General features: G+C 40.5%; 1 protein-coding gene and 1 pseudogene across 2 annotated transcripts; both read right to left on the bottom strand.

Annotated features, from left to right (window-relative positions):
* Nucleotides 1-1,295: 1,295 nt before the first annotated feature.
* LOC308239856 (cyclin-dependent kinase 2-associated protein 1-like) lies at nucleotides 1,296-1,643 on the bottom strand (annotated as a pseudogene). The gene has a single exon. The product of its transcript is annotated as a cyclin-dependent kinase 2-associated protein 1-like (transcript).
* An 89-nt stretch (nucleotides 1,644-1,732) lies between these two features.
* Nucleotides 1,733-2,071, bottom strand: LOC308240223 (ATPase inhibitor, mitochondrial-like; the record flags this gene model as incomplete). The annotated part of the gene is made up of 1 exon (XM_080653129.1): nucleotides 1,733-2,071. One exon carries the CDS (start codon nucleotides 2,069-2,071, stop codon nucleotides 1,733-1,735), a length of 339 nt encoding a protein of 112 aa, XP_080509255.1.
* Nucleotides 2,072-26,575: the final 24,504 nt, after the last annotated feature.

Raw genomic sequence — 26,575 nt, 5'->3', positions numbered from 1 at the left:
CCTCGTTTAACAGCTGCACTGTTTCATGGCTGTGCTGCCTCGCAGTTGAGCAGCCACTCTGTTGGGCTGTGCCACAGTCAGCGGGAGTTTACACAACTGAGTTGTCTGCACGGATAGCTTCCTCCTCACCCCCAAGCTGGGGATTCCTCTTAGGTTTGAAGTGACACCTAACACCCTTGGTTGGTACCCCAATCGGCCACTTTGGAAAGAGAAGTGGGGAATCCTGATTTTACGTGAACGCTCCAATTTCTTAAGTTGAAAACTAATGCAAACTTTAGATGTTTGGGCTAAATCAGAGAGGCGGTCAAGCCTGGTGTCCAGGCCACTGGGCAGCACTGGGCTCAGCCCAGCTGTAAAGGGACCTAGGCGTCTGAGCAGGTGAAGGGGTTGGGGGAGTGCTTGGGTAATTTTGACATCACCCCACTTTTTTTTTTTCCCAACTGATCACAATTTATTATAATCTGTTGGCAGCATAGATAGATATTAGTTACCAGAACTATGTCTTTATAGAAGTGGACAGTATGTAGCCATTCTATGGGGAACTGTGAGCACTTAATTATCAGCATGATCTTTCAGTTTCTTTTCTTTTTTTGGTTAATGAAAATAAGCTATATTACATAAAGTAATAAATACATACAAAGATGCAAACACTATCAGTCACTTTCTTCCAGATGTTTGAATCCACTGATGGAAAAGGTGGAAATGAACTCTACGTACATCCTTAGGGGAAAGTTGAGGGGTCCTTGTCAGGCTAGGTTCGACTTCAAAGTACTAATAGTCATGCAAATGCTTAAGCAAAAAAAAAAAAAAGTTACATTGAGCAGAATTTATACTGTGTGGCTAACCGGCACTAGCTACTAAAGCGCTGCCTCAGGACTTGCTGAAACAAACCCTCAGAGTTGGATCAGCTCAGAAGAGAAACATAAAGAACCATGTGAGTAACAGAAATGTATCCAGAATACAAACATGGGTAACTGGGAGGCCAACTACAGTTTGCTGTGATAGGTTAACTGACGTGCATCATGTAAATCAATGCTTTAAAAACACACACACACAAAATGCCCTGGGTAGTTCCTAACTAATATGTAAACCTAATAACTGCAAAAATCTCCTCTCCATTTCAGCGATGGGAGGTTCGGAGCCTGACGAACCATAGGAGGGGCAAAGGAAGGAGAAACCAAGCTGTTACCATTTTGAAACCAAGTTTCATCTGAAGGGGGCGGGGCAGGGGGGCGGGTGGCATGAGCTGTCACTTCTTGGAAGAAGATGGAAAGCCTTTCGCACTGACTCAGAGGCTAGGACCTGGCGATCCTCTCCATTTGGGCCAAGCACTCCCGAACCAGCCCTCTCGCATGGATGATGCCTCGTTTCAGTCTCTCCATCGCGCTCTTGCTGCCAGCATACGTGGGTCAGATCTCCTTCCCCAGCTCTTTGATGATGACCAGCAGCTCAGAATATTTGCTCTGGGGCACTCGGCTGTTCCCTGTTCACTGTGTGTAGCCTAGAGATGGTGATCCATAGTCACTCAGCAGCTGGCGGTACTGGGAGGAGGTCACCATACTGGTGGAAGGCGGGTGGACGCTCCCAGCTGCTTTGAGGGAGGCTGCAGGCATGTGCATGGTCAAGTTAAGTTTGTAAGACATCCCCCACTTCCCAGGGTGTGCGCCCACTGAGCTCCCATGCACTTTTTGTTGTTGACAGCTCGGGCCGCACCAGCAAATATTGCTGTCCCTCACCCTGACACCGCCACAGTATCATGATCTTTCAGTTTCTTGATGTTCTGCTTGCGCCGCTCAATTTCTTTCTGCAGACGCTCAATCTCCTTTTTATGATGAGTGATCTCTTCTTCATGTTGTTTCTTCAAGGCTGCCAGCTGTTCTTTAGTCTGCTTTTGGAAGTAACCTTCCTCTTCAGCCTTCTCTTTTCTTGCAAAGGTCCCACCGGCTTCCCTGATGGTGCCCACCTCAAAGCTGAAATTACCTGACCATTGGCAGCCAAAGCCTCCGGCTTGCATGGCCCTCACTCCCCACACTCCGAGCTGCAGCCCTGCTGCTGACGCAGAGACTTCCATGGCTGTCAGTGCCATGCAGCTCCAGACCACCCCAGTTGGTTTTAAACGCAAACCCGCCTTGGACAGGCCTTGAAGGTCCTTTTTCCTTCTGTCTGCTCACATTCAAGTGCTGGCAGTGCTGGTCCATTGGTGCCTGGCCTGTCCTCTTGAGATTGACCCTGCAGGACTATGAAGGAAGCCAGGCCCTAGTTCTGCCCTGCTCCCAATGCTGCCTGCACAACCTCCTCCTGTTCCATGGTGACCCTTTTCGGGTCCTGGCCTAATTAGCATATTTCTCTATTATATACTAGTGACCCGGTACATGAAATTTGTGCACATTAAAAGGGGATTAATTAGAGGAAATAACTTAATATTGCTATTTGCCCTTTCTCTATAATAGAAGTGTCAGAGATGAAAGAAAATTAGTAAAATGTATATGAAAACCTTCCTCCTGTCAGAGTCTGGGGCTCACCACAGGACCCAGAGTCAAGTCCCCACCCACCCACATGCACCTCAAAATCGCATGAGACCCAGACCCGGCCGCCCCCCCCCACCACCATTGGGCTAGATCCAGACCTGGCCAGTCCCAACCTTGTCAAGCCCTGCCAGGCAGGGGGCATAGCCTCAGGTCCCCTGGCCTGGCGCCAGGATGGGGGGCATGGCCTGAGGTCCCCCAGCCCAGAACAGGGCAGGGGGCGTGCCTTGAGGTCCTTGTCAAGCCCCTCCAGGTGGGGGACATGGCCTGGGATACCCTGTCAAGCCCCACTGGGTGAAGGGCATGGCCTGAAGTCCCCTGTCAAGCCCTGCCAGGCAGGGAGGTGCAGCCTCAGGTCCCCCGTCAAGCCCTGCTGGGCGGAGGCATGGCCTGAGTTCCCCTGACCCAGCACTAGGGGTGCACCTTGAGGTCCCCCGTCAAGCCCCGCTGGGTGGGGGGCATGACCTGAGGTCCCCTGCCAAGCCCCACCTGATGGGGGGGGGCGCGGCCTGAGGTCCCCTAGCCCAGCACCAGGACAGGAAGCTCACCTTGAGGTCCCCCATCAAGCCCCTCAGGGCGGGGGGCATGGCATCAGGTCCCCTGGCCTGGCACAGGGGCGGGGGAGGGCGTAGCCTCAGGTCCCTGCTGATTGCTCATTAAGGCTCCTTATGGGAACTTGTTGTTTTTTTATTCTCAATATCATTTGTCTCCATTAGCATATTTCCTCTTTATTAGATAGGATATAGATAATTAGTTTTGTAAGAAGAAAACATTTATAGTAATCAAAACAAAAAACAATACATCAACACTAAAATTTTTGGTTGTTTCTACATGGAATATTTGTGCATAATATTTAATTGTTACTCTATACCTTTCAACATTCCTTAAATCTGTTATTTAAAAGTTAGAAAAATATTTGCATATTTAAAAAGCATTGTGATAAACATCTTTGTATGTAAAACCATGTCTTTAATTTCTTTTTTTTTAAATTTAAATATTTCTTTATTGATTTCAGAGAGGAAGGGAGAGGGAGAGAGAGACAGAAACATCAATGATGAGAGAGAATCATTGATTGGCTGCCTCCTGCACGCCCCCTACTGGGGACTGAGCCCGCAACCTGGGCATGTGCCCTTGGCCGGAATTGAACCCGGGACCCTTCAGTCCGCAGGCTGATGCTCTATCCACTGAGCTGAAATGGCCAGGGCTTTAATTTCTTTTTATCATATTTTGTAGTTTCAGTGCATATGTCTTTCATATCCTTGTTTACATTAGTTCCTAGGCATTTTATTGTTTTTTATTATTTTATAAATTAAATTGATTTTTTGATTGCCTTTTAAGATTGTTCATTAGCAGTGTATAAACACAAAACTGATTTTGGGGTTGTTTATTTTGGAACCTGCAATTTTGTGCAATTAATTTATTACCTCTAATTTTTTTGTGGATTATTTGGGGTTTTCCATATTACAGACCATGTCATCTGGAAATGTAGTTTTACTTCTTCCTTTCCACTTTGGAAACCTTTTATTAATATTATTTTCTTTTTCAGTTGCTCTGCCTAAAACTTCCAGTACAATGATATATAGCAGCGGTAAAAGTGGGCATTCATACCTTGCTCCTGATCTTAGGGAGAAAGTTTTCAGTCTTTCACCACTGAATATGTTAGCTGTGGTTTTTCCATAAATGTCATTTATCATGTTGAGAAAGTTCTGCTTTTCCAAATGCTTTTACTATAAAACAATGTTGGATTTTGTCAAATTCCTTTGCTTTATCAGGTAAGATAATAATATTTTCCTTCAGTCTGTTATTTGGCATATTACATTAATTAATTTCCTTATGTTGAAACACCTTTACTTTTCTGGAATAAATCCCACTTCATCATGGTTTGCTTTGCTAGTATATTGAGGAGGAGTTTTGCATTTATACTCATAAATCATATTGGTCTATAATTTACTTTTCTTGTACTATCTTTATCTGACATTGATATCAGGTTAATAGTAGATTCATAGAATGAATTAGAAAGTATTTTCCCCTTCTATTTTTTGAAGACTCTGAGTAGGATTGGTGTTAATTCTTCTTTTGTATAATTCACCAGTGAGGCCATCTGGTCAAGGGCTAGTCTAGAATTAACTTAGATAACTTGAGTGTTCTAAGAATTTTTCCATTTCATCTACATTATCTAAATTTTGACATACAATTGTTCTTATACTTTACTAGAGGCCTGGTGCACGAAATTTGTGCATGGAAGGGGTGTCCCTCAGCCCTGCCTGCACCCTCTCCAATCTTGGACCCCTCAGGGAATAACCGACTGTGGAATCAGGCCTAAACCAGCAGTTAGACATCCCTCTCACAATCCAGGACTACTGGCTCCTAACCGCTTGCCTGCCTGCCTGCCTGCCTGCCTGATTGGCCCTAACCACTTCTGCCTGCCAGCCTGATCACCCCCTAACCCAGCCTTGGGCAAACTATGGCCCGCGGGCCGGATCCGGCTGTTCTATCCGGTTCTCTTGCTCTCCCGTCCGCTCCTTTACTTTGAATTTATATTAGTTCACACAAACACTCCATCCATGCTTTTGTTTTGGCCCTCCGGTCCAGTTTAAGAACCCATTGTGGCCCTTGAGTCAAAAAGTTTGCCCACCCCTGCCCTAACCACTCCCCTGCCCAGCTGATTGATGCCTAACTGCTCCCCTGCCAGCCCAATCGCCCCTAAATGCCCTCCCCTGCTGGCCTGGTCGCCCCCAACTGCCCTCCCCTGCCAGCATGGTTGCCCCCAACTGCCCTCCCCTGCTGGCTATCTTGTGGTGGCCATCTTGTGGTAGCCATCTTATGATGACGTGAGGGTGGCCATCTTGTGACGGCCATCCTGTGATGATGTCACAGCAGCCATCTTGTGATGATGTCACGTGAGGAATTATATGAGTACATACTTACCATTGCCCCCCCCCCCACCCCACTCCCATACATGCCCTCACCCCCCAATGTTTTGCATCCGTTGGTTACTCTTATATGCATGCACACAAGTCCTTTGGTTGATCTCTTATTTCCCCCACCTCTCCCTAACCTTCCCGCTGTAATTTGACAGTGTGTTTGATGCTTTACTGCCTCCGTATCTATCTTTTTGTTCATCAGTTTATAATGTTCTTCATTATCCACAAATGAGTGAGATCATGTGGTATTTTTCGTTCATTGACTGGCTTATTTCACTTAGCATAATGTTCTCTAATTCCATCCAGATGCCTACAAATGATAATAATTCCTTCTTTTTTATGGCAGCATAGTATTCCATTGTGTAGATGTACCATAGTTTTCTGATCCAGTCATCTGCTGATGGGCACCTAGGCTGTTTCCAAATCTTAGCTATTGTAAATTGTGCTGCTATGAACATAGGGGTGCATATATCCTTTCTGATTGGTGTTTCTAGTTTCTTAGGATATATTCCTAGGAGTGGGATTACTGGGTCAAATGGGAGTTCCATTTTCAGTTTTTTGAGGAAACTCCATACTGTTCTCCACAGTGGCTCCATCAGTCTGCATTCCCACCAGCAGTGCACGAGGGTTCCTTTTTCTCCGCATCCTCGCCAACACTTGTCGTTTGTTGATTTGTTGATGATAGCCATTCTGACAGGTGTGAGATGGTATCGCATAGTCGTTTTGATTTGCATCTCTTGGATAATTAGTGACTTTGAGCATGTCTTCATGTGTCTCTTGGCCTTCTTTCTGCCTTCTTTCGAAAAGATTCTATTTAGGTCTGTTGCCCATTTTTTTTATTGGATCATTTATCTTTCTTTTATTAAGTTGTATAAGCTGCCTGTAGATGTTGCAGATTAAACCTTTATCAGTGATAACATTTGCAAATATGTTCTCCCATACAGTGGGGTTTCTTGTTGTTTGCCACCTAAGCTTTTATTATATAGGAATATAATTTTGTTTTTCATTTCTGTAAGGTCAATAGTAGTATTCTCACTTTCATTTTTTAATTTATTCCCATATTTTCCATTTTTCATTGTTAGTCTAGGTAAGTGTATGTCAATTGTATTTTTCTGCTTGAAGAATCAACTTTTGGTTTTGTTGATTGTTTTTATTGTTGTTTTTCTATTCTCAATATCATTTGTCTCCATTCTAATCTTTATTATTTCATTCCTCTGCTAGCTTTGGGTTTATTTTGCTCTTATTTTTAAAGATCCTTAAGAAGTAAAGTTTGGATATTAATTTGGGATCTTTTTTCTTTTTTAATGTAAGCATTTAAAGCTATAAATTTCCCTCTGAGTATTGATTTTTGCTGCATTCCATTGGTTTTTATATGCTGTGTTTTTGTTTTTAGAGAATACTAATTTTACTTGTAAATTCTCAAAGTATTTTCTAATTTTACTTGTAATTTATCCTTTACCCACTTGTTGTTAAAGAGTGTGTTGTTTAACTTCCATATACACTGAGTGGCCAGATTATTATGATCTCTGAACCCATACTAATCTGGCCACTCAGTGTATATCCTATTTAATAAAAGGCTAATATGCAAATTGTCCCCTTGACCAGGAGTTCGACCAGCAGGCAGGCTGGCCAACCGCCCATGTCCCTTCCCCCTGGCCAAGCTGGTCAGACCCCACCCATGCACAAATTCATGCACTGGGCCTCTAATATATATATATATATATATATATATATATATACATATATATATATATATATATATATATATATATATATATATATATATCGAGTCGCCAGATTATTATGCGTTCCGAATATACACCGAGTGGCCAGATTATTATGCGTTCAGACATCATAATAATCTGGCCACTCAGTGTATTTGTTAATATCCAGTTTTCTTTCTGCTATTGATTTTATTTTCATTCCCTGGTGGTCAGAGAAGATACTGTATTATTTTAATCTTTTTAAGTCTATTAAGACTTGTTTTGTGTTCTAACAAGTGTATATGAAACATCCTGAAAAATGTTCCATATACACTTGAGAAGATGTGTATTATACCATTGTTGGGTGGAATGTGGTGTATATGTTTGGTCTAATTGGCTTGTAGTGTTCTTCATATTCTTTATAACCTAATTGATTTCTGTGTACTTTTGCTATCAGTTATTGAAACTGGGATATTACATTTTCCAATTATCATTGTAGAACTATATACCTCCCTTCAAGTCTGATAGTATTTTTGGTGTCATTTTTATACCTTGTTCTTTCGTGTATATATATTCATAATTGCCATATTTTCTTGGTGAATTGAACCTTTTATCAATATATAATGTACTTTTTTTTCTATCAGAAGAGTTTTGACTTAAAATCTGTTTTTCTGACATTAGTAAAGCAATCTCATCTCTCTTTGAATTACTATTTTCATGGTATATTTTCCCCCTCTTTTCACTTTCAATCTACTTGTGTTTGTGTCTGTGAGTCTACGGTGAGTGTCCTGTAGACAGCATGTGTTTGGTTCATGCATTTCATCCATTCTGTCAAACTCTGCCCTTTAAGTGGAGTTCTTTATCCAACCAAATATGTAATATTACTGGCTTTTATATTTAACTGTACAGCTACTGTTACCATTGTTCTTTTTTTATGTCTTTGTGTTACTGTCTCGTGTCCTTTCTTATAAGCCTGGAGGTCTCCATTTAGTATTTTTTTAGGGCAAGTCTACCAGTGATGAACTCCTCAGTTTTGATTTATATGCCTTAATTTCTACTTCATTTATTAATCATCGGTTTTTAAAAGTAACTTGTGATAGTTCCAACTTTTATGTCATCCCTGAATCACATTCTATTGCTTGCCTAATCTCTTGACAATAGGTTGGGGTTCTTTCTTGATTTTTTAAATGTGATATATATATATATATATATATATATATATATATATATTTTTTTTTTTTTTTTACTTTGGCCAAGATATATTTTTATGCTTAATTTAATATCTAGTTTTTTTTCGTTATTGTTGAGTTGTACACCTGAAACTGTATGTACTGTTTTTACATTTTGTTGTACAACTATAATTAAATGCTATATGTTTTATATTTGCATAGATGCTAAAATTGAAAACAAAACAAAACATAATTACCAAATAACTAGGTAAATATTATTCTCTATAGAACCAAATGGTGTGATTTAATGAATTTATATAAAACAATCATTGTAATTAACATTTTTGCTACATAGGGGAGAATATTGCATGTAATAAGGTTTTATGGATCCTCTTTAATTTTTTTCTGGATTCCTTTACTTTTCCAAAGCCACACACAGTTCTCACTTTTTCATGATTTTAAATATCCCATGCTATCTTATTTCTTATATAGTTTTATTAAATTTATTGGGGTGACATTGGTGGTACACATATACAATGGGATACTACTCAGTCATTAGAAAAGACAAAACACTGCTACAACATGGATGGACCTTGAGAATATTATGCTAGGTGAAGTCAGTCAGAAAAAGCTAATAATCACACTGGCTTAAAAAAATAAAGACACAATTATTGGCATTTATAATTCTAGTGCTTCAAACACGGGTTGACTTAGCAAGTCAATGATGAATATCCCTTTTAAATCCTACTTTCTATTTTTCTTTCCATGATGTCAACTGCATTCTAAAACTGACTCTTTCCAAATCTAAAGATGGCTCCCTATAGCTCCTAGGTTTATAAGCTTCTTTGTTCATATTTAGTGTCTGTGAGAGAACATTATTTTATGTATTTTCTATTGAAGTGACTGAGAAATTCAAGTCCTCTTAGGAAGGAGAATGCAAACAGGGGAGCAAATAAGAAATGACTGCTATAAGTATCTAAAGAAGAGGAGGGACTAAAAAACACCTCTTTGTAACTTTCCTAAAAATTATTTCTCTCAACTGGATGGCACATAATTTGGAGGTCATATTGATGTGTGTGTTTTTTTTTTTAATTATGGCTAGAAGGCTGTTATTCTATATTAGGGGCCTGGTGCATGAAATTTGTGCACTGGGGGTTGGAGGGTCCCTCAGCCCAGCCTGCCCCCTCTCACATACTGGGAACCCTCAGGGGATGTCTGACTGATGGCTTAGGCCTGCACCCCGTTGGGAGCAGACCTAAGCCACAGTCTGGCCTCCTTTTGCGGGAGGCAACTGGGCTGATCAGGAGAAGGCGCCAGCCCCATCACCCTGCTTCTGCAGCCACTGCCAGTCACCGCAGCCGCCAAGGTATTTTCATCAACACGGATTCCAGTTCCTTGACCATGAAAAAATGACAACTTTCTTTAAGCATTTTCAAGATATGTCTTTCATAGGATATGACATTTCTTTCTTTCTTTCTTTTTATCCTCACCTGAGGATATGTTTCCATTGATTTTTCCCCTTCCTTCCAATCCCAGGCTTGGCCCTTGCCCAAGCCTAAAGCCTCCACCCGAGGCTTTAGGCTTGGGAAGGGGAACCCCTGGCACCTCCGAATGCAGGCTCAGCCCCTTCCCAAGCCTAAAACCTCCACCCCAGGCTTTAGGCTTGGGAAGGGTTTCCCGCTGGCACCTCTGATTGCAGGCTCTGCCCCTTCCCAAGCCTAAAACCTCCACCCCAGGCTTTAGGCTTGGGAAGGGGTACCCCCCCACAGCCCTCTGATCGCAGGCTCGGCCCCTTCCCAAGGCTAAAGCCTTTGCCCCAGGCTTTAGGCTTGGGAAGGTGTTCCTCACCCCCCACCCCCCCCAGGCACCTCCTACCGCAGGCTCAGCCCCTTCCCAAGCCTAAAGCCTCTGCTCCAGGCTTTAGGCTTGGGAAGAGGGACCCCCCCCCGCCCCTCTGATGGCCAGCTGGGGGTGACTTGGGTGCCGAGGAGGTTTCCAGGACCCAGGTATGTATGCAAATTAACCACCATCTTTGTTGGGTTAATTTGCATACTCACTCTGATTGGCTGTGGGTATAGCGGAGGTATGGTTAATTTACATGTTTCTCTATTATTAGGTAATATTGCTGATTGGAAAATGATCCATTTACATTATTTTTTTCAGAATTTATTTTATTTTAATTTTTTATTTTGTGTTTTTAAAAAATCTTTATTGTTGAAAGCATTACATATGTCCCCTTTTTAGAGACAAAAGGAAGAGGTAAAAGCATTATCTTCCTACTATGACTATAAAAGCCTATATTAAAATTTCCCTTTCTAGATGGACAAGCACCTATAGAGAAATTATTCTTAAGCCACACCATATCCAAGCTATCAACTCTGCTTAGACAAAAATAGTTCCAAATATGGGAACTGTTTGCATGGTTTGGGTCAAGATAAGGAGAAACAGTTACATATATATGATGAAAGAGGGTTGAAAAGTGCATTTGCAAAGTAAAGAAAATTATTGTTGATATACTTCAGAAACCTGGAAAATGATGACATAAAAGCAAGTTCATAACTGTGAACTTTCCTTTTTGTATTAATATTTCAATCCATCTATTTTTACTCCATCTTGCCATAACCTTTTTGAACCCAAATAAGAAAAATAGAATCAATTATGCTTAATACTAACAACTGAACAGATGACATATCTTTATTACCTACACAGACATTAATATGGTAGTATTTTAGGTCACAGAGGAATTGACTTTTTTAATTTATTGATTTGAAAGAGAGAGAGAGAGAGAGAGAGAGAGAGAGAGAGAGAGAGAGAAAGAGAGAGATTTAGTGTTCCACTTATTTATGCATTCATTGGTTGATTCTTGTATGTAACCTGACCAGGGATCAAACCTACAACCTTGGTGTATCAGGACAATGTTCTAATCAACTGAGTTACCTGGCCAGGGCAGAAATTGACTTTTTAAAGTTATATGGATAATACAAATATAAATGGATTTGGTTTTCATAGGAACTACAGCTATGTTCTTTCTTTTCCTTCTTATCATTTCTTTTTTTCCTTGGAGCTTACATCCTAGAGCCTTTTATTGGTGTCTAGGAATCAAAATGGAAAATTGAATAAGAGGAAAAGTAAAGCATCTGGGATCCCTCCATTTTATAAATTCTATGGAAAAGAAACCATTGAGAAATACTGTAAGTAGTGGAAAATCAATCAAAGGCTTAGTCCCATCATATAACCCAGTCCACACACCATAATTCAGCTTGGCAAATAGAATTTATCACGGACTTGTCATTTTCAGGAACCATTTGACCTGCAACAAAGCTGTTATCACATATAGGCAGAATAAGAACTGAATATGGAGAGTGGCAGTAAATCTCTCCTCTAAACCTCTCAAATCCCTCAATCCACACATCAATATATGAAATGTCATCTTTAGAGATTTATAAATGCACAAATTACATTGTAAATTCAGGTATTTCAGATTAGTTAGTGATATCAGTTTCTTTTCCATTTTGTACCTGAAACAAGATCCTAGGTGAAAATAAATTTTTATTTGGAGAGAGAAATGTTTATTATGGGTAGTGTTAGGGTTGTTAGGGAGAAGAAAGGAAGGGGGAAAATCTGAGAGTTTGAGGCAGTGACCCCACGAGACCTGCCATGTGCAATGTGAAGATATTGTCTTCCTATGGAACATATCAAGAAAGGGTATAAGATGCCAGGAAGGGAAGAAGAAAGCGCTTTGTAGGTCATCACCTCCTCTAATTATTCACTCAGGCTTACATATTGATATTCTTTACCATTTTTACAACTTCCACTGTTCCTCTTTCCAAGGTACCCACCTTTTATCTTGCCTTCATGTTTGACATCAGAAACTATATACAGATACTTTCTGGCAGCCAGTAATGATAGGTGTCATTTTAAGGAAATGCCAAACACCAACATTCAAGCTGCCAAAAGAAAGAACTTGTGGACTCAAGATTTATTTTAATATAACCCATTATATCAAAGCCTAAGATTTCTTCTAAGAATAACTCCTTTGCTACATAAAAGTTTACAAAACATTAACTACTTGCATTCAGGGCACAGAACAGCATATAAGTCCTTCAGAAATAGTGATAAGAATATTAGAATAAGCTGATAGGTAAAGAAAACTGTGCCCTCAGCTTCACAAGGTAATTAATATCCACGTAGATCTCTCTCATCAATAGGGAGTCCAATGTAATGTGAGCCCAAAATAACGTGGAAAGGAAAGAAAGAAGAAACCTCCTTTTTTTTCTAGCCTGATGCCTTTTCTAGCCAGATTGCTTTCTAGATTGTAGTCATTAGGACCCATGAGTCCCTTCACCATGCTCCTAATCCCAAGAGACCTAAACTAAGATTTATTTTGTAAATGAAGTTTGTGTCTATGGTCTCCTTAATAGTATATGTTCTTTAACAGATGTATCTATTAAAAAACATCAATTTGTGGGAAAGTCAGTGAAGTTAAGCAGTTGGCTGCTTCCTGTAATTATGAATTGGAAAGAATTTGGAGTTTGCTTCAAAGTACAGGTTATATGCAACATGTACAAACCCTGAAGAGCTGCTCTGGGAATTATTTCAAGGGCTCAGGCAAATGATTAACATATACCTGAGGTCCCTTCCTCAGTGGAACTACAAGTTTTTATCTGAATGTAGCAGGTCAATTTCTTACTAATAGATGTACATCTGTAAGCAGTAATTCTGATAATCTTCCTTTCTGGCTAGACTCAAATAATGTCATATTATGTTTTGGTCCATTTTCTATAGACCAGAATAAAATTGCAATGCTTTGTCTCTTATTTTTAGAGCATTTCCATTGCAGTTTAAATCTTTTCCTTTTCTCCCCCTCCAATAACCTTTTGGTATTAAGGAACTCTCTTTGAGTTCTCTCTTTATCCCATTTTCCAACCTTCTTCAATAGAAAGCTAAATGAAAATATTTTATTTTTATTTTTATTTTTTTTATTTTATTTTTTTTAATTGTTTGAAGTATTACAAATAGTAGTACATATGTCTCATTTTTTTCCCATTGACCTCCCCCCAGCCTCCCCTTCCCCCCAGTACATGCCTTTACCTGCGCCCCCCCAGTGTCTTTTATCCATTGGTTATGCTTATATGCATGCGCACAAGTCCTTCAGTTGATCTCTTACAGCCCCACCCCCCCAAACCTCCTCTGCCTTCCCGCTGTAGCCCGACAGTCTGTTCAATGCTTCTTTGCTTCTGTATCTATTTTTCCCCTTTTCTTTCCTTTAAAGAATCTTGCCTCTGCGGACTAGGAATAAACATATAATTACAAAAAATGTTTGAGTCCCAATTTCAATGTCCAACAGTTCTGAGTCCCCGTTTCAATGTCAAACAGTTCCTTATGTGTACATGTCAGCAATGATATCTGGATGGTGGGCACATGGTGGCAATGCAGGTCCGACCCTCTCTGGTTTGGTCCTAGGCAACCTGCTGCGTTGCACAGCTTCTGACTGCTAGCGTGGCAAGGTGTCATCGGCGTCTCCCATCTCTGGACTGTTTCTCCTCTTGTCTTCCTGGTTGGAGCAAACCTGTCAATTCCTCTCTGTTGCAGGAATCCACATGGTCTTGGAGTTGTTTTCTGAAAATATACAAACATATTCTCGACCAAAAGTTAATAAAGGAATCTTTTCTATATAATTGATTTGGGATCCTTTTTATTTTTGCCCAAACGATTTTCCTTTGTCTTATTTAGACACCATGTGTGTTTTTCATGGTTGTTTTGCTGTTGTCATTACAAATAAAAATTAATCTTGTAAAGTAAAAATTTTCTAGATGTAATTTACTTATAGGATATTTTTCCTTACATGATATTACCCTACTATCCCCCCTTTTTTGATTAATGGAGGCTTTTGTAAATTTTATAATGCAGTCTTGATAACTTTAAATTTTAATTTTTTGCACAAAAATATGGCTGCTTTAGTTTCATTGCATGTTCAGGAATTTTACCATGAGATGAACTACCATTCTATATTGGCCCCTCTTGCCTTTTGTGCCAATAGAGACCCTCTTCTCACAATCCAATTGCCCTCAGCTGTTGCCTCAGCTTTCTGTTCATGCTGAGCTGGAAGCCTCGTGGTGGCTGGTACCATGGATCTGTCTCTCGCCCAATTGTGTGAGCTGGGCCCTCCCTGGAGAAGAAACCTGAGTTCCCCAAGATATGTGATCAGTGCTGGGGCCCCGCCAGCAGGCCAGGGGATCCCAAGGCAGGTGCTGGGTGTGGAGGCCACGGGGGCATAGGATACCAAGGAGACAGAACTGAATCTCACATCACCCTGCTTGGCCCCGGAGGATGACTGGTTAGCCAGAGACGGGTAAGATTCCTCAGGGAAGGAACAACCTAAGACAGGCACAGTCGCAGAGGGGCCATCAGGAGAGAACTTGGGGATCATCAGAGGTGGGGCACAGACCCCCACCCTCCCAACCTTACAGGGGCCTGAACCCTCGCCCCGTCTGAGGGAGGTCTCCTGCTCCCATGGCTGCTTTGCTTCCCACGCCCAGCTCAGATCGGGACACAGGTGACAGACAGTGTGACTTGGCCCAGCTCAGATTGGGACCCAGGTAACAGACAGAGACTTGGCCGACAGCAGCTGCCCTATATCTAAATCCAGCCTAGCACCAGGAATGCTCAGGGCCTACTCAAGAATGCAAATAATCCTTTCCACTAATATTTACAGGGTAAACTAAGATTGATGGTAGAGTATTAAATTTGACAGTAAAATAATAATCAAGTTTTCAGATTAAATTAAATAGGCTAATTCAAATAAGTGAATATTCAAGAAAATTTAATTGTACTGGACAAAAAGCTGTTCCTAAAGTGTTAAATGAAAATATTTTAAAATGCTTGCTAAAGAAGCAGGAAATGAGTTAACACTGAATGAGAAAATTAATCCAAAGTTCAGCAGTCTGGCATTCGAAATCCATGCTGTAGTCCAAAGCGGGTGATATTATTTAAACCAAATTGTTATCTAAAATAACATGAAGGAAACATAATGCAAAAACAGTGTACCATGAAAAGGACTTGAATTTGGCTTTCCAAAAACATAACACTTCAATTTCTGTAACATAACACTGATTGACTGCCATGGCAGCTCTGAAAGGTAAGCAATTAGAACATTCTGGGCTGTTCTTGGGTCTAGGTAACTAAAATAGAGGAGAAACAATGTAGAGTTTTCTCTTAAAACAGCTTCAGTATCTGAGACTGCTGAAATGTCTAAGGATTATTGACTTAATAAAAACTTCTCAAGACTTAATGTTAATAAATATTTTGGCATTCTACAACCAAATAATTGAATGCATATGGTCAGAGAGCTATTCCTAAATAAATGTTCAAAAGCTATGTATGAATATTTTAAGTATTTTTATTAAACTACTAGTGGCTCAGTGCATGGACTCATGCACATTGAAAGGAAATTAATTAGAAGAAATATTTTAATATCGCTATTTGCCCTTTCTCTATAATAGAAGTGTCAACCAAATTCATGATCAACAATGACAGATCAAAACACATGCCTGTGATTGACGCCAGCGAGAGCTTTATATGTATCGGGCATGTGCAAGCCAACTTAGCCTTTATATATATATATATATATATATATATATATATATATATATAGAATAAACTTGCTTAATTAGACCTGCTTTCTGATTTAGCTAAACTTTTCCAGCCCAGTGAAGCACCCCAACTTCTCTTTCTGGTAATTGTCAGCAACACAGCAGTAAATATCAACACAAAGCAGATTATTATTGTAGATCACACAGGGAGAACAAAGGGTAAAATATTTAACTGCAGCAGTATTTGACTATATTCTGCACAGTGAGAAAACCTGAAGTCATTTTCAAGGTCCACCATTTCTTACTTCTTTTCAGTCAGGTCAAGTTTCTAAGCTTTCTAAATCTCCGTTTTCAGGCTAATGAAAAGAAAATAGGATTCTACTGAGTCTCCTATCTACCTACTCCAGGACTTCTGTGAGGATCAAAGGAGATGACGCATGGGAAAATGCTTCACAGACATTGGGTTAAAGTATAAAATGTTTGCACTTGGCTATAAAGCAAGTTGTGTTCCTGGGCTGAAGAAACTGCAAGGAGGCTAGTCTCTAGGGAGAGGAAGCTAGGTGTTGCTATGTGACGTCATTACCCACCACCCAGAGCCATTGTTTCCATGCTGTGCTGGGCTGTGAGCTGCATTTTGCACCATGGGGTCTCGGCAGCATTGGCTATGATTTGGTGGGGTGTCGATCCAGGGTGGTAGAGTATTAAATTTGACAGTAAAATAATAATCAAGTTTTCAGATTAATTTAAATAGGCTAATTGAAATAAGTGAATATTCAAGAAAATTTAATTGTACTGGACAAAAAGCTGTTCCTAAAGTAGTAACTAAAATTTCTATTGGTAGTTCATCTCATGGTAAAATTCCTGAACATGCAAAGAACCTATTCATTGAATGAATTCAGGGTGGGAGAAGCCAAGTGTTTCTTTGTGGGCACCAGGTCCATGGTGCCGTTTCTCTGTAAATGGACAGTGTGCGTCCTGGCAGCTCCTGCGTTGAGCATCTACCCTCTGGTGGTTAGTACGCATCATAGCGACCAGTCAGATGGTCAGACACTTAGCATATTAGCCTTTTATATAGATAGATAACTGCCATAGAATATTATGTTAATTTCAGGTGTACAAAATAATGATTTGATAGTTATATACCTTATGATGTGATCACTACAATAACCATCTGTCACTGTGCAAAGGTATAATATTATTGACTATACTAGAGGCCTGGTGCAGTAAATTCCATACATGGGGGGGGGTGTGAGTGTCCCTCAGCCCAGCCTGCACCCTCTCCAATCTTGGATTCCTCAAGGGATGTCTGACTGCCTGTTTAGGGCAGAAATCCCTCTCACAATCCAGGACTGCTGGCTCCCAACTGCTCACCTGCCTGCCTGTCTGATTGCCCCTAACCACTTCTGCCTGCCAGCCTAATCACCCCCTAATCACTCCCCTGCCAGCCTGATTGATGCCTAACTGCCCCTGCCAGCCTGTTTGCCCCTAACTGCCCTCCCCTGCAAGCCTGGTCCCCCCCAACTGCCCTCCTCTGCAGGTCTGGTCACCCCCAATTGCCCTCCCTGGCCAGCCCAGTTTCCCCTAACTGCTCTCCCCTGCAGGCCTGATAACCCCCAACTGCCCTCCCTTCCAGGCCTGGTCCCTCCCAACTGTCCTCCCCTGGAGCACTGGTCTCCCCCAACTACCCCCTCTGCTGGCACGGTCACCCCTAACTGCCCTCCCCTGCGTGCCTGATTGCCCACAACTGCCCTCCCCTGGAGGCCATCTTGTGGTGGCCATCTTGTGTCCACATGGGGGCAGCCATCTTGTGTGTTGGAGTGACAGTCAATTTGCATATTACTCTTTTATTAGATAGGATTCCCTGTGCAGTACATTACATCCCTGTGACTTATTTATTTTATTACTGTAAGTTTGTACGTTTCATTTGCCTTCACCCTTTTCACTCAGTCCCCTCCCCATCCCCACTACCTTTTGCTAACTATCAGTTTGTTTTCTGTCTCTATGAATCTGTTTTTTTTTTATTTTGTGTGTTTTTTTGTTGTTGTTGTTTTTTAGATTCCACATATAACTGAAATTTTAAGGTATTTTTTTCTCTGACATATTTCACTTAGGATAATACCCCCTAGGTACATTACATTTATGTCATCAGAAATGGCATGATTTCATTCTTTCTATTGCTGACTAATATTCCATATTCTCTCTTTTTTTCTTTTTTTTTTCATTATTTGAAGTATTACAAATAGTAGTACATATGTCTCCTTTTTTTTCCCCATTGACCTCCCCCCGGCCTCCCCTACCCCCCAGTACATGCATTTACCTGCCCCCCTGGCCAGTTTCTTGTATCCATTGGTTATGCTTATATGCATGCATACAAGTCCTTCGGTTGATCTCTTACAGCGGCCCCCCCGCAGCCTCCCCTGCCTTCCTGCTGTAGTTTGACAGTCTGTTCAATGCTTCTTTGCCTCTGTATCTATTTTTCCCCATTTCATTCCTTTAAAAAAATCTTGCCTCTGCAGACTAGAAATAAATGTATAATAACAAAAAATGTTTGAGTCCCAATTTCAATGTCCAACAGTTCTGAGTCCCCGTTTCAATGTCAAACAGTTCCTTATGTGTACATGTCAGCAATGATATCTGGATGGTGGGCACATGGTGGCAATGCAGGTCTGACCCTCTCTGGTTTGGTCCTAGGCAACCTGCTGTGTCACACAGATGCTGACTGCTAGTGTGGCAAGGTGTCATCAACGTCTTCCATCTCTGGACTGTTTCTCCTCTTGTCTTCCTGGTTGGAGCAGACCTGTCAATTCCTCTCTGTTGCAGGAATCCACATGGTCTTGGAGTTGTTTTTTGAAAATATACAAACATATTCTCAACCAAAAGTTAATAAAGGAATCTTTTCTATATAATTGATTTGGGATCCTTTTTATTTTTGCCCAAACGATTTTCCTTTGTCTTATTTAGATACCATGTGTATTTTTCACGGGTGTCTTGCTGTTAGCATTACAAATGAAAATTAATTTTGTAAAGTAAAAATTTTCTAGATGTAATTTACTTATAGGATATTTTTCCTTACATGATATTACCCTACTATCCCCCTTTTTTTTGATTAATGGAGGCTTTTGTAAATTTTATAATGCAGTCTTGATAACTTTAAATTTTAATTTTTTGCACAAAAATATGACTGCTTTAGGTTCATTGCATGTTCAGGAATTTTACCATGAGATGAACTACCAATAGAAATTTTAGTTACTACTTTAGGAACAGCTTTTTGTCCAGTACAATTAAATTTTCTTGAACATTCGCTTATTTCAATTAGCTTATTTAAATTAATCTGAAAACTTGATTATTATTTTACTGTCAAATTTAATACTCTACCAATGATCTTACTTTACCCTGTAAATATTAGTGGAAAGGATTATTTGCATTCTTGAGTAGGCCCTGAGCATTCCTGGTGCTAGGCTGGATTTAGATATAGGGCAGCTGCTGTCGGCCAAGTCTCTGTCTGTTACCTGGGTCCCAATCTGAGCTGGGCCAAGTCACACTGTCTGTCACCTGTGTCCCGATCTGAGCTGGGCGTGGGAAGCAAAGCAGCCATGGGGGCAGGAGACCTCCCTCAGAAGGGGTGAGGGTTCAGGCCCCTGCAAGGTTGGGGGGGGGTGAGGGTCTGTGCCCCACCTCTGTTGACCCCCAAGTTCTCTCCTGATGGCCTCTCTACGACTATGCCTGTCTTAGGTTGTTCCTTCCCTGAGGAATCTTACCTGTCTCTGGCTAAACAGTCATCCTCCAGGGCCAAGCAGGGTGATGTGAGGTTCAGTTCTGTCTCCTTGGTAGCCTATGCCCCCGTGGCCTCCACACCCAGCACCTGCCTTGGGATCCCCTGGCCTGCTGGCGGGGCCCCAGCACTGATGACATATCTCGGGGAACTCAGGTTTCTTCTCCAGGGTGGGCTCAGCTCACACGATTGGGCGAGAGACAGATCCATGGTACCAGCCACCACAAGGCTTCCAGCTCAGCATGAACAGAAAGCTGAGGCAACAGCTGAGGGCAATTGGATTGTGAGAAGAGGGTCGCTCTTGGCACAAAAGGCAAGAGGGGCCAATATAGAATGCTCAAGTGCCTTCCCAGTGCCTTAATTCCTTCTGAAAGGGATTCAATCCTTTCATGTCCTTTTTTTTAAAATTGCTGCCAAACATTCCAAGAATTAGTTCGTAAGTTTGTTTGGGATAATTGTACAAAATGCTGTTGTAAAATATCTAAAATTATAATGACATTGTAGAATAATATCATGTAAGGATATCCTTTGCTCTAGGACATGGCAATTCAATTTCCAACTGGCTGTCAATTTCTTTTTGTAACTTTATATAAACTTTGTCAGAGAGGCAAAAATACAAATTACTTACTTTAGTTCAAGAGGCCAAATATATTGCCTTTCAATTACAATCCTTACGACTTCTCTTTGTTTCCTTCCTAAATAATTTTCGGGCTACAGAGAGTTTCATTTAAAAATCTTTGTCACATGAAACAATTTCTCTTAAGGTTATGGTGACCACTAGTATGGATTAGATTTAATATTTTATTTTTATTTTATTTTTTTATAATTTTTTTAATTTTTTTTAAAAAATTTTATTTTTTACATATGTGTCCTTAATCCCCCATATCCCCCCACCCCCCCAATTATACCCCACCCCCTTGTTGTCTGTGTCCATTGATTAGGGTCATATGCATGCACACAAGTGCCTTGGTTGATCTCTCCACCTTACCCCCACCCTCCCCTACCTTCCCTGAGGTATGACGTGCTGATCGACCTTTCTCAGTCTCTGGATCTGTTCTTGTTCATCAGTCTATGCCGTTCATTATATTCCACAAATGAGTGAGATCATGTGATATTTATCTTTCTCTGCCTGGCTTATTTCACTTAACATAATTCCCTCCATCTCCACCCATGTTGTTGCAAATGCTAGGAACTCCTTCTTTTTTACCACAGTGTAGTATTCCATTGTGTAGATGTACCACAGTTTTTTAATCCACTCATCTGCTGATGGGCATTTAGGCTGTTTCCAAATCTTAGCTATGGTGAATTGTGCTGCTATGAACATAGGGGTGCATATATCCTTTCTGATTCTTGTTTCTAGTTTCTTGGGATATATTCCTAGAAGTGGGATCACTGGGTCAAATGGGAGTTCCATTTTTAGTTTTTTGAGGAAACTCCATACTGTTCTCCACAGTGGCTAAACCAGTCTGCATTCCCACCAGCAGTGCAAAAGAGTTCCTTTTTCTCTGCATCCTCACCAACACTTGTCGTTGGTTGATTTGTTGATGATAGCCATTCTGACAGGTGTGAGATGGTACCGCATTGTTGTTTTGATTTGCATCTCTCTGATCATTAGTGATTTTCAGCAGGTTTCATATGTCTCTTGACCTTCCTTCTGTCTTCTTTTGAAAAGTGTCTATTTAGATCAGTAGCCCATTTTTTGATTGGGTTGTTTATCTTCTTTTTGTTAAGTTGCATGAGTTCTCTGTAAATGTTGGAGATTAAACCCTTATTGTTGATATCATTGGCAAATATGTTCTCCCATACAGTGTGCTTTCTTGTTGTTTTATTGATGATCTCCTTTGCTGTGAAAAAGCTTTTTATTTTCATCTAGTCCCATTTGTTTATTTTCTCCTTAGTTTCCATTGCCCTAAAGGCAGTATCAGTGAAGAAGTTCCTTCAGCATATGTCTGAGATTTTTCTGCCGGTGGATTCCTCTAGTATTTTTATGGTTTCCCATCTTATGTTTAAGTCCTTTATCCATTTTGAATTTATTTTTGTGTATGGTGTAAGTTGGTGATCTAGATTCTTTTTTTTTTCATATATCTGTCCAATTTTCCCAACACCATTTGTTGAAGAGACTGTCTTGACTCCATTGTATGTTTGTGCCTCCTTTGTCAAATATTAATTGAGCATAGTGATTTGGGTCAATTTCTGGGTTCTTTATTCTATTCCATTGATCTATATGTCTTTTCTTGTGCCAGTACCAAGCTGTTTTAAGAAGAGTGGCTTTGTAATACAGCTTGATATCTGGTATTGAGATCCCACCTACTTTGTTCTTCTTTCTCAGGATTGCTGCAACTATTCGGGGTCTTTTTTTTATTCCAGATACATTTTTGGAAAGTTCGTTCTAGGTCTGTGAAATATATCATTGGTATTTTAATGGGAAGTGCATTGAATTTATTGATTGCTTTGGGTAGTATGGACATTTTGTTGATGTTGATTCTACCAATCCACGAACATGGTATGTTCTTCCATCTGTTTATGTCTTCCTCTATCTCTTTTTTCAGTGTAGTATAGTTTTCCATGTATAGGTATTTTACTTTCTTAGTTCAGTTTATTACTAGGTATCTTAATATTTTTGGTGCGATGGTAAATGAGATTGCTTTTTAGTCTCTCTTTCTGTAAGTTCATTATTGGTGTATAGAAAAGCCATAGATTTCTTGGCATTAATTTTGTATCCTGCTACATTGCCAAATTCATTTATTAAGTCTAGTAATTTTTTGATGTAGTCTTTAGGGTTTTCTATGTACAGTATCATGTCATCTGCGAATAAGGACAGTTTTACTTCTTCTTTTCCAATTTGGATGCCTTTTATTTCTTCTTCTTATCTGATCGCAATGGCTAGTACTTCCAGCACTATAATGAACAGGAATGCTGAGAGTGGGCATCCCTATCTTGATCCTGTTCTTAGGGGAAATGGTTTTAGTTTTTGCCCTTTGAGTATGATGTTGGCTGTGGGTTTGTCATATATGGCTTTTATGATGTTGAGGTATGATCCTTCTATTCCCACCTTGCTGAGAGTTTTTATCAAGAAAGGGTGTTGGATTTTTCAAATGCTTTTTCTGCATCAATTGATATGACTATGTGGTTTTTTATCTCTCAATTTGTTTATGTGATGTATCATGTTTATTAACTTGCGAATATTGTACCATCCTTACATCCCCGGGGTAAATCCTACTTGGTCATGGTGTATGATCTTTCTGATGTACTGCTGGATTCAATTTGCTAGAATTTTGTTGAGGATTTTGGCATCTATATTCATGAGGGATATTGGCCTGTAATTTTCTTTCATTGTGTTATCTTTATCTGGTTTTGGTTTTAGAGTGATGCTGTCTTCATAGAAGGAGCTTGAAAGTGTTCCTTCCTCTTGAATTTTCTGGAATAGTCTGAGGAGGATAGGTTTTATTTCTTCCTTGAATGTTTGGTAAAACTCCACTGTGAAGCCATCTGGCCTAGGCTTTTGTTTGTTGGAAGGTTTTTGATGACTGCTTCAATTTTTTTCATTGTTTTCAGCCTATTGAGATGTTTAGAATCTTCCTGATTTTGTTTTGGAAGGTTGTATTTTTCTAGGAATGTGTCCATTTCCTCCAGGTTGTGTAGTTTGTTAGAATAGAGTTGTTCATAGTATTTTTTAACAATCCTTTGCATTTCTGTGGGGTCTGTTGTTATTTTGCCTCTTTCATTTCTAATTTTGTTTATTTGGGTCCTCTCTCTTTGCTTCTTGGTGAGCCTGGCTAGAGGTTCATCGATCTTGTTTATCCTTTCGAAGAACCAGCTTTTGGTTTTGTTGATCTTTTGTATAGTTTATTTGGTCTCTATGTCATTCATTTCTGCTCTTATCTGTATTATGTCCTTCCTTCTGGTCATTGTGGGCTTTTTTTTGTTGCTCTCTTTCTAATTCTTTGAGTTGTTGAGTTAGATGATTTATTACCATTTTTTCTTGTTTTTTGAGGTAGGCCTCTGGAGCTGTAAACTTCCCTCTCAGGACTGCTTTCATTGTGTCCCATAGCATTGCATTGTTATGTTTTTATTGTCATTAGTCTCCAGGATGTTTTTAATTTCTTCTTTGATCTCATTGATCACCCAATCATTGTTTAATAGCATGCTATTCAGCTTCCAAGAGTTTGAATTTTTTGGAATGTTTTTATTATATTTTATTTCTAATATTATGCCATTGTGGTCTGAGAAAATGCTTGATATAATTTCAATCTTCTTAAATTTGGGGAGACTTTGCTTGTGACCCAATATGTGGTCTATTTTTGAAAATGTCCCATGTGCACTTGAGAACAACATATATTATGTGGCTTTGGGGTGAAATGCTCTGAAGATGTCAATTAGGTCCATTTGATCTAGTGCGTCATTTAGAATTGCTATTTCTTTGCTGATTTTTTGTCTAGAGGATTTATCCAGTGATGTCAGTGATGTATTAAAGTCTCCTACTATGATTGTATTGTTGTCAATCTCTCCCTTGCTATCCTCCAGGAGTTTTTTTATGTATTTGGGTGCTCCTGCATTGGGTGCATATATGTTTACCAGAGTTATATCTTCTTGTTGAATTGCTCCCTTTAGTATTATGTAGTGGCCTTCCTTATCTCTTGTTATGGCCTTTACTTTGAGGTCTATTTTAACAGATATAAGTATCGCAACCCCAGCTTTTTTCTCATTTTCATTTGCCTGAAAAATGTTTTTCCATCCCTTTCACTCTCAGTCTGTGTGAATCCTTTGCTCTGAGGTGGATCTCTTGTAGACAGCAAATATATGGGTCATGTTTTCTTATCCATTCAGCTACCCTATGTCTTTTGATTGGTGCATTTAATCCATTTACGTTTAATGTTATTACTGACAAGTACATGTTTGTTGTCATATTTTTCCTTAGTGTTTGTGTTTCTTTTTGCCTTTCTCTTTCTTCTTTTTACAGCAGTCCCTTTAGCATTTCTTGCATTGCTGGCTTGGTAGTGATAAACTCTCTTAGCCCTTTTTTGTCTGTGAAGCTCCTGATTCCACCTTCAATTTTGAATGATAGCCTTGCTGGGTATAATATTCTTGGATTCAGTCCCTTGCTTTGCATCACTTTGTATATTTCATTCCATTCCCTTCTGGCCTGGTGTGTTTCTGTTGAGAAATCAGTTGATATTCTAATAGGAGATGCCTTGTAGGTAACTTTCTGATTCTCTGGCAGCCTTTAAGATTCTTACTTTTCGTTAGTGTTCTCTAATTTAATTATGATGTGTCTTGGTGTCAGTCTTTTGGAGTTCAACTTGTTTGGGACTCTATGTACTTTTTGGACTTGCAAAGTTTTTTTCTTGCCAATATCAGGGAAGTTTTCTGTCATTATTTCTTCAAATAGGTTTTCTATTCCTTGCTTCTCTTCCTCTCCTTCTGGTATCCCTATTATTCGAATATTGTTTTGTTTTGTGTTGACCCAAAGCTCCCTTAGGCTCTCCTCTTGCTTTTTAAGTCTTCTTTCCATTTGCTGCTGTGTTTGTGTGTTTTTTCCTACCTTGTCTTCTAATCGCTGATGCAGTCCTCAGCCTCTTCTAGTCTACTGTTTAAGCCTTCCAATGTGTTCTTTATTTCAGCTATGTCGTTCTTCATCTCCTCTTGGTTCCTTTTCATGTTGGTGACATTTTCATTCAGCTCCTTATATTTCTCATTGAGTTGTGTGTATTTGTCATTCATCCGTTAAAACATCCTTATAACCATTACTCTGAATTCTTTCTCTGTTAAGCTGCTAGCCTCAATTTCATTTAACTCCCTTTCTGGTGATTCCTCTTTTTCTTTCCTTTGGGAATTGCTTTTTTTGTCTCCCCATGTTTTCCTGTAATGTTTTAATTGTAGATCCAATTGCTTTGCTACCCAGGTTCTTTTGGTGATGGTGCTACTGGTGTAATCTCTCAGTTCTTCTGGGCTTGGTAATCTAGTGTAGCTCCCTACTTGAGCTATTTGGGTTCTCTTGATGTAGGCCTGCGAGCTTGAGAGGCACAACTTCCGTGTCTAGAAGTCAGCAGCCGTGGAGGGGAGTATCCCAATTTTTGCTGACTTGCACCCTTAATTGAAATCACGCGTGCCCAGTAGGGACTCACAGTGGCACCAAGGAACTGTCTGTCGCGGTGATGTGGCTCAGGGGGCCTGCACTTTGCAAAGGCGTGACTGTGTTTCCCAGAGTTCTGTAGTTATGGGGTGGGCAGACTCAGCTATCGCTGCTGCACCTTTGGTGGATACGCGCTTACTTCCAGTGGCAGCTCACAGGAGCACCTGCGGTAAGTTTGCCAGTGAGGCACAGTGAAGCACTCTGAAGGGCCCTGGCAGTGTAGCCGTGTAATTGAGGTGCCTAGCTTCTAAAGATTTCTCTTTAGGGTAGATCCTATGGCCTCAGGGAGTAATCAGATTCCATGGTGTTATTCAGGGTGGCATCTGGGTGTGGCTATATTGGTTGCCTGGAGACTGGAGGGAGGGGCTATCTCTCAGGAGAAAATCTCAGTGACCGGGTCTTAGATACGACTCAGCACCAGACTCTCTACCACCTCTCCTGGACCGTCCGCTGACTACTCTCCCCAGATTTCACAACTCCACCCCTTCTCCTGCACCTCAGCCACAGGTAAGTGTCTATATCTGAAAGGTCCTAGGAACTAGGTTCAGTGGAGAAAGGCGCAGGCCCCAGCGTGAGGAAGTACCGCGTCTCTGCAAGTTCCTCTCTTGCCAGCACTGCGCGGTGCAGCAGCTCTTCAGGGCTGCCTTTGAGCTCAGATCCCAAATCCAGACTCCAAGGTCTAAAATCCACTCCCTCCTACAGTCCCGTGGACGTTTTTTTTTTTTTTTTTCCAGTCAGATGCTTTGCCTGTCCTCAG

This window comes from Plecotus auritus, assembly GCF_963455305.1.
Source record: "Plecotus auritus genome assembly, chromosome: X".
In the NCBI taxonomy this organism is placed as follows: domain Eukaryota; kingdom Metazoa; phylum Chordata; class Mammalia; order Chiroptera; family Vespertilionidae; genus Plecotus; species Plecotus auritus.
Note: the sequence above shows the minus strand (reverse complement) of the source record. Positions and strands in the feature narration are given on the sequence as shown.